The 9,118-nt window shown below is 45.8% G+C and overlaps 1 protein-coding gene; it reads right to left on the bottom strand.

Moving 5' to 3' along the window:
• Positions 1-7,502: 7,502 nt before the first annotated feature.
• RCC_12085 (uncharacterized protein) lies at positions 7,503-9,014 on the bottom strand (the record flags this gene model as incomplete). XM_023766691.1 has 5 exons in its annotated part: positions 7,503-7,594; positions 7,643-8,230; positions 8,295-8,513; positions 8,571-8,857; positions 8,911-9,014. 5 exons carry the CDS (start codon positions 9,012-9,014, stop codon positions 7,503-7,505), a joined length of 1,290 nt encoding a protein of 429 aa, XP_023622459.1.
• Positions 9,015-9,118: the final 104 nt, after the last annotated feature.

Genomic DNA, 9,118 nt, shown 5'->3' with positions numbered 1-9,118 from the left:
CTAGTTCGCGGAGGACGTCCTACGAAGGTGCCTCTACGGTACCTTTACGGTAGCTTCGGTCTTCCGCGTAACTCCTAAGAGATTCTTGTCTCTTTCTTTTATTAGAGCTTACCTCTTAATACTTAGATCGCTAGGCGACGAGCAGTTCTAGCCTCTATATCTAATCGATCGAGGCTTCGATAGGGTCTATAGCCTATAGAGTAGCAATAGTACGGTATAGGTTGTAAGGGACACTATTATTATTAATGCCCTCCTTAATAGATAGTTCTTTTTGTAATGTAGTGTCTAGAGGAGGGTTTTCTTCTCTAGGAGGTTCGCGGCTRCCTTACGGTGCCTTTRCGGTACCTCCGTCTAGATTAAGCTAATCCTCTAGTCTAGCGCTRCTACTAGGCGTTACATCTTCCTTATCGATAATAAACCCTAGGGGATTATTAGCCTCGGTACGTTTAGGTCGTACGGCTCTTTTTCCTRCTAAAGACATTTTCGATAGGTTARTAGGGATCTRTAGAGCCGTTACGGTAGCTTTATAGTAGCGCTAGACTCGAATCGAGAGCTTRTTTCGTACTTAAGACGGCTATTCCCTAGTAGGGATRMGAGGYAATATTCTRTAAGGGTGTTRTAAAYAGGGGGTCTTAATACTAAGCAGTAATTCTTAGATATRTACGATATTRCCTAGGGAGCGAAAGGGAAYAGGTAACRAGGACATTRCCCTTTTATAGGATTGCGCCCGGTRCTAGTTAGGCTCGGCGGTGCCGTAGAGGTACCGTAGAGTTWTCCTTTAGCCGTCGCATCCGTATAGGGAAATCCTGCTAAGGGTATAATTCCCTTATTCTTTCTAAGAGGGATTCCCTAGGTAAGGGTTTAAAGGGCGGTGTCCCGCTCCTTTAGGGTCCCCTTATAAGTACGCTCCGCCTATATATAGACTACCGAGGATTAAATAARATTATAATTAAGAATAGGTACCCCCTACTACTTATTAGCGAGACGCTAGATAGGCTTATAGGGAACGTATACTTTACGACTATCGACCTTACGAATGTATACTACCGAATTCCTATTAAGTAGAGCGACTACTAGAAGACGGCGTTCCGTACGCGGTACGGACACTTCGAGTATAAGGTTATACCGTTCGGTTTAACGAATACACTAGCGACCTTTTAGGGTTATATTAACCGTGCCCTAGTAGGCCTAGTCGATATAAGCTATATAGTGTACTTAGATAACATTCTCGTCTATAGCGCTACGCGGGAGTAGTACGTACGAGACGTATACGCGGTACTAGAGAGACTTAGGAAGTTCTAACTATATATATAATATAAGAAGTATAAGTTCTTTTAGAAGTTAGTAGACTTCCTAGGGTTCGTTATAACTACCGGAGGCGTTACGATAGATACTAGTAGGGTAGCCGCCGTCGTAGAATAGCCTACCCCTATAACCTTAAAGGATGTATAAGGTTTCCTAGGCTTTACGAACTTCTATAGGAGATTTATTAAGTAGTACTCTAAGATTGTAAAGCCGCTAACAGACTTATTAAAAGGATTAGTAAAAGGTAAGAAGCCTAGGCTAGTAAGGTAGACCGAAGCCGAAGCGACGGCGTTCCGTACGCTAAAGGAAGTATTCTAAAAGGCACTACTACTTAGACACTTCGACCCTTCGCTACCCCTACGGGTCGAATCCGATACGTCGGATTTCGTACTCGTAGCGATCCTCTTATAGCTATTCGAAGGGCTCTAGCACCCTATTACATTCTAGTTAAGAAAGATAATACTAGCCGAGTGTAATTACGAAGTGTATAATAAGGAGCTACTAGTAGTCGTAGCCGCCTTTAAGTAGTAGCGCCCGTACCTCGACGGCGTAGCGTATACGGTCGAAGTAATCGTAGATTACGCTAACCTAAAGGCCTTTATAATAATAAAGCAATTAGTTAGAAGGTAAGTAAGATAGGCTATATAGCTAGCGCCTTTCGATTTTACGATTAAGCACCGAGCGGGTACTAAGAACCTAGCGGATACGCCCTCCCGTCGAAGCGACTACGAGACGGATACGGAGCATATAAATCTACTACTACTAACGCTATAATAGAAGCTAAGGCTATAGGATAAGATAACGCTAAAGACAAGTAAGGAGCCTACGATTCGAAGGGTAATTATAATATATAGAGTAATTAAATACACCCCGATCTACGGGGGTCGTAGCCGTATTACCGGCGCGACGATATCGACGCTAGTACGAGTCGTAGTAGCGATAGTATAGTAGGACGAGCTATTCGTAAACGTTCCGGAGCTTATCTTTAGCTATATAAAGGCTATAGTAAATATAGACCCGGATTCGAAGAGTATACTAGACGTATACGTTACGAACGGTACCTAGGAGGGCTTCTACGAAAAGGAAGGTACCTTATACTATAGCGAGGMACTATATCTGCCTAAGGACTATACCCTCCGTACGTAGGTAGTCCGTATATACTATAACGATATACTCGCCGGCTACTTCGGTAAAGACAAGACGATTAAGCTAGTCTAGAGGAAATACTACTAGCTAGGGATAAGTAAGGATATTACGGAATACATCTAAGGATACCGTATATACCTCGTAGGGAAGACGAGATACTATCGGCCCTACGGCGTACTAAAGTTACTACCTATACCTAAGAGGCTATAGTAGGAGATCTCGATAGATTTTATTATAGACCTACCTCCGAGCGAGCGAGACGGATACGTATATWCGGCGGTACTCGTTATCGTCGACCGGTACTCGAAGATAGTTATCTTCGTACTAACTATAAAGTAGTATAACATAGTAAAGTTAGTAGATATCTTTATACGAGAAGTAGTCCGATACTACGGAGTCTCTACGGGCATTATAAGCGATAGAGGCTTAGTATTTACGGGTGCGTACTAGTCGGACTTCTACTTCGAAGCGTATATAAAGCGCCGGCTAAGTATAGCATTCTACCCTTAGACGGATAGATAAACTAAGAAGGCAAATTAGGTGCTATAGTAGTACCTATAGTACTACTACGTATCGGAGTAGCACCGATAGGCGGCGATATTACCTACTACTAAGTTTGCTTATAATAATAGATTGTATATAGGGCTAAAGATAAGCCTTTTTAAGATACTATATAAATTTAATCTAGAGCTAGCGATAAGGCCGCTATAGTCTCGAGACGAGCCTACTAAGGGAAGGGTACTAGCAGCTATTAATACGGCGAAGCGACTACGAGATACGTACGCTAAGCTAGCGGAACGCTAGAAGTACGCTACCGAGTAGTAGGTAAAGTATTATAATACACGTTACAAACTAATAAGTTTTAACGTAGGTAACTAAGTAATGCTATCTATAAAGAACCTTAAGATAGATGTTCCTAAAAAGAAGATAGGCCTAAAGTACTTAGGCCCGTTCCGTGTAATTAACGTAGTCGGATCGTAGGCGTACCGCCTAGTACTCCTAAATACGATAAAAGTCTATAGCGTCTTCTATATAAGCTTATTAGAACTATAGACGGGGCGCGAAGGCGAAGCGACGGAGAGTCGTATACCTATCGCTAACGACGAAGGGTAGTAGGAAGTAGAACAAATCTTAGAGACTAAGAAAGTTAAGGGTAAGTAGCTATACCTAGTTAAGTAGAAGGACTAGCCTAAGGAGTATTAGATATAGGAGCCGTATAAAAATGTCGAAGAGTATAAAGCTCTAGATAAGTTTAAGGCGGGTACGCCTCGACGGCGACGCGGCCGCGGGACGAAGTTACGATAAGAGGGAAACGAAAGTTTATAGTATGTATTACTATAAATTCTAGATTAAGTTAGCTAGTGTCCCTTAGGACAAATGCTTAGGAGCCGCGGCGACGGCGGTACGTAGGCGAGGCGTAGGCGTAGAGCTATTAGCCCTCCTTCTCCTCGGAGTCTTTAGAAGACTCCTACTCTATAGGTATACCCGTAAGGGTAGCGTCTACTATAGGTAAGAAGGCCTTACTACTAGTCTAGTTTTAAAGCTACTATATTCGCGGTTAGTAGGCGTCTTAACGGCGAGGCGCCGGGGTAGCGGATAACTTACGAAGCGGCTAATCTCGGCGATAGCGCGGAGAGAGTTAGAGGTCTCCTAGGCGGCTTCTAGGCCTAAGGTAGAACTAGCGGTAGCCGTACTACTCGCTAGCGTACTAGCGGAGGTACTACCGCGGCGCGTAGTCTTACCGCTAATAACTTTTCTAACGGTATACTAGGTAGAGCGGAGCTTACGTATAAAGATAGTATAGGTACGGACGATAGCCTTAGCGGCCTAAGTATATTCCTCCTACGAGGCGCTAGCGGGGAGATAGCGCTAAGCGTATAGGGCGTCGTAGGCCTTATCGTAGTATAGGTAGGCGACCGGGTTTATCTCTATATAGGGCGTCTTAGTATTATTAGAAAAATGTTAGCCCCGACTCGCTAGCGACTCGACGGCGATACGTACGAGTAACGACTATACTTTATAGGCGTAGGGCCCTACTTAGCGCCGTAAGAGTAGATCTCCTTATTTTCGAGGTCGTCGGGTATAGTCTAGCTAAGCTTATCGACGTAGCGATAATAGGGCCGCATCTTCTTAGCGCGTCTATTACTACGCGGCGGCGAGGCGACGGCGGTACGCTTACTACGCGTACGGGAGGAGCTAGGAGTAGCTAGGTCGGCTATATTAGTAATTAAATAAATTTTTAGTAATTGTTAATAAGAGGAACGAAGGCGAGCTAAAGGTAAAAAGAAGTCTATACGCTCGAGCTACGGTTACTAGGCGTAACTAAAGTAGTAAACGCTATTACGATAAATATACGAGGTATAGGCGACGCGATAGCGACGCGTACGATATAGAGATAGATTATAAGAGAAACTTCTACGAGCTAGGATAGCTCTCTAGGAAGGAGAAGGTAATTATAAGAGCTAAGGTTAGAGCTATATAGCTCGGGGCCTAGCCGATAATATATAGCCGAAGGCCGAGCGCTAAGGCGTAGGCTAGACGCATACGTATAGTATACGATACGTATACTTAGCGATATATAAGAATTAGTTTTAGTCTTAACCGGAGGTTAAGGGAGTTCTATATATTACTACATCTTTTTAGCCTTTATATATTCTACCTTATTACTATCGTATACGCGCTTAAGGAAGCGTTAAACAACCTCTACGCTACCGGTAGGGGAGTAAGTAGAAATAATAACGTCGGTAGGTAAGCTCTAGTCTAATCGTTACCTATAACGGTAGCCTTAACCTTAACTATCCGAATTACTATCGATTAGTTCGACCGCCGGTAGTATTTAAGCAAATTTAAGCTAGCGGCCTTCGAAACGAAACTAACCGTCTATAGCCCTCCGCGGAATATACGATAGCGCTAGACCTAGACTACTTTTCGAAGATATCGGTACTTTTAGACCCGTTTCTATTACGGTTATTAACCGAGTGCTTATACTATCGCTATATGTTGCTATATAGTCGACTACCTAAAGGTTTAGCCTAGTGCCGCTAGGCACGGTAATATCCGCTATAAACTTCTTATAGAGGTACTCTTTAGTTTCTAAACCTAAGGAGATCCACCTATAGACCCCGAATCGGAGAATGGCGAAAGGTCTAATAGTTGTAATTAGGCGTTCGATCACTAGGCTAGCAGTCCGGATTATTTGGATGGCGTTGCGGTAGACCCTCTTAACTGCGACATCGAGAACATCTACTGTGCAATGTTCGCCACTGTAAAGACCAGTAGCTATGCTAAGAAGACTACGACGTGCTACCTTAAGCGGCATATGTGCCATGCCTGTAGAAGCTGCCATGTTGAAGGTGTGCGTTGAAGAAGGACAGATGTGTGTAGAGGTGTGGTGTTTGTTGTAGAAGATGTCTTGTCTGTGCCATTTTATAGAGAGCAGCCACTGATGTTGAATTAGGTTGCCATCTTGTGCAAAATATTAACTTTTCCGGAGAATTTGCATGTGACAAGATCGAACACGTAGGGATGATAGAAATGATGAGGATGAAGTAAGTTGTGTTGTGTCTAGGAGAAAATCAGCTAAGGGCCAACAATGCAAGCCAGGCTCTTGTAGCGACTTCACTTACTACACATGCTTACACATGCGTTGGTCGAAGTAGCAGACCAGAACCATATCAGCTCAGTCTTTGGATGTCTGGAAACACCAGCCACTGAGCAGAGAATGCTGTGATACTCGCATCGATATTCATCCGTGCCACCAATACATAATCGCGGTAGCTGATCTTCTTCTWCAAGAGGTACAATCAACGAATGTCTCTTCCTGGCTTCGGAACTTGGCTTTGACGCCACTTTGGTCAGCCCTTTCGAAGAGCTCAGACGAGTTCCCCATACCGGCTGCAGGTCTGTGTCGGCGGTATGGGTGATTTGACCGCCGAATACGGCGACATTAATGGCTTCCGCTCTGTTGGTAATGACTTCGCTTGCAAAGGCCTTTGCACGCTGAACAGCTCCACCAAGATTATCCCTGTCTAGGATGAGAAGGCCTTGGATTTCTGGAGACGATAGTTCGTGCTAGGCAGATGGCAACGATGGTCGGCATATTTTTACTTCGGCGGAGACGATTCCACAGCTAGACGTACCTCCGGAAGTTGGACGCAAAGCTTTCGGACAGTGTATGCAAGTCCTGTTCCGTCGAGTTGTCTCCTTCCTCGCAGAAGATGTGAAGTGAAGCCTTGCTTCCATCTAAGAGGGTGAGGTCACCGAGGTGCTCCGCCGCTATTTTCTCAATTTGTCCGAAAATGTGTATAATACCATGCCAGAGACTGAGTCTGAGAGGCTGATTATGCACTTGAGAGCTCCAAAATAGCCAGCAATTGCCATACTTGTCAAAGTCTCTCCCGGCGCCATGGAATCGTGCGGTTCTGGTGCCTCTCGAGGCCAGGTATCGCTTGATGTCAGTCACAAAAGAGTTTCGTATCTCGTGCTCCATGGAGACCGACTGCAGATACCGGGCGGGCTTTTGCAGCTCAAATCTCTTGTAGATGTACTTGTCCGCGCCAGACCCCAAGAACCATCTCCAACGATGGCCAGGAAATGCTCGAGGCGTGGATACGCGGCTCGAATTGTCGCAACGATATTCAAACGTACCCTCTTCGCTCGCAGGTCGAGCAGATCAACCATGACGCCCTTGGCATCTCTGCGTACATTCAGCACAATTTCGTGCGACGCGCAAAGTTTTGGTGTTGCGCCGCCGTGAGGATTGGATGCTGATCTAGTGAAGTATGAGTGGTGAGTAAGGAGAAGTACTGAGTCTCCAAGAAGAAAGTCGCTTTATAGATACATCGGTCCACGAGTATTTGCGCAGCATGGTTTTAAAAAGCTGGCGGCAGAACAGGGCGTAAGAAAGGGTTGTCTCTCTGCGTGAATACTCTATTTCGCAGAGGCCAGGAGCCAAAACTAAGACACAGGGTCAGATTCAGAGCATGAAGCCATAGACGCAGGCAATTTGATACACGACAAAAGAGAGGTTCTCATTTACTCACATTTGCACTTCAAATACCAACGACTGCTGGAAAGAAGACGTCGTCAAATGCTCGATCGACCGCCACTGCTACCGGACTATACGTGATGATTCTATTATGCCCTATAGGGTGTCAGTCAATGTAAGCAGAGCTGTCACCGAATTACTCACCTCCATGCTTCACAATCTCGAATCTGATCCGTGGCAGCCCGGGTCGGGCCACGTCTAGCACACTGGCCTCTTTGCTGCTACCACCGGAACAAGATTTGCCATCAATTTCGTCGGTCTCCAGACCGCTTTGAGAATCTCGTTTGCCAAGTATTCGACGGCAAATCATCCCGGTTTGGTGATAGGGAATGTCTGCGTCGTTTACAGCGTGGACGATCTGCAAAGAGCCCATGGTACGACCTTTGCTGTACAATACAGAGCTATCTCTCAGAGCCTTATAGTAAGCAGCCAGGCGCTCAGCTGTTTCCCATTTGTCGACCATTTGTGACAGCAGTAGATTTGATATGTAAGGGAAGGGCCGAAGGGGGAGGAGAAGAGGTAGAAGACCTCCCATCCGATAGGTCAACAGTAGCGTCGGGATGCTGTTGAAGGGTGCTGCGAGTATGACGCCGGCAAAGGTGACTGGATATCTGCTCGGCGAAACCGACAGCAGCGGCTGAAGTTCAGGGGCTCCAACCGGAAGCAAATTGTTCTTTGGGTCTGCAAATTGCAACGCAACAGCACTAGACACCGCCGTCCCCAAACTTTGACCTGAAAGGTGAGAAAATCCCCGTCAACACTACTGCCTGGGCATATTCTGGATTGCACAACATACCCATTATGACTATGCGTTCCGGTGGGATGCCGGCCACTGTCATAATCCACTCAACCAGGGTCACACCGTCCAAGATCAAACCTGCCTCCGTAGGTCTTCCAGTCGAGTGTCCAAACCCGCGGTAGTCGATGGTTAGAATGTGAGTGTTTGGCTTAGCAGCCATGAATCGATTGGCTTCATTTCGCCAACCTTGAGCAATATGCCCAGCATTTCCATGGACTTCTTCGACACAATGGAGTCAGTCGTATGCTCGAGATCGCATTAGATTGCACATACAGCTAATGAGAACTCTGGCTGGCGAAGGGTCCTTGGATGTCAGCAAGTTGAATGGCACAGTTTTCGTAAAGTCCTCAACTGGTCGATCATCAGGTCGACCTTCTTCCCGGATCGCTTTCTCATTGCGGGCATATACATCCGTCGGTAAAATGTGCCAAGCGTACAACGTCTCGCCATCAGGGGTTCGAATATTGAATGGTGTTACTTGGTGTTTCGCAAAGCCGAAAGCTTCACCATCATTTACATTGTCCCAGAACAAAGTGTTGAATGCATTCGCGTATAGTGCACTAGATCGCGTCAGCTCGATGTGTCTCCCGCAATATGATGATTGAATCAGTACAATCTCTGGAGCGGAGGCGTGATCAGAAGGCCCAGCAGGAAAGCGTATGATCCTACCCCTGCGGCAATCCATATTGCTGCTCTACCAAGACTTGGAGACGACATTGTGCGACGTCGTATATTGTCGAGCAGTGAGCGTGAGTGAAAGTCGACCTAGGCGGAAGCAATAGAAGTGATGTCAATTTCGCGCTAGTCTGCGGCTGCCGATC

The sequence above is a fragment of the Ramularia collo-cygni genome (genome assembly GCF_900074925.1).
Source record: "Ramularia collo-cygni strain URUG2 genome assembly, contig: RCC_scaffold01, whole genome shotgun sequence".
NCBI classification, from domain to species: domain Eukaryota; kingdom Fungi; phylum Ascomycota; class Dothideomycetes; order Mycosphaerellales; family Mycosphaerellaceae; genus Ramularia; species Ramularia collo-cygni.
Note: the sequence above shows the minus strand (reverse complement) of the source record. Positions and strands in the feature narration are given on the sequence as shown.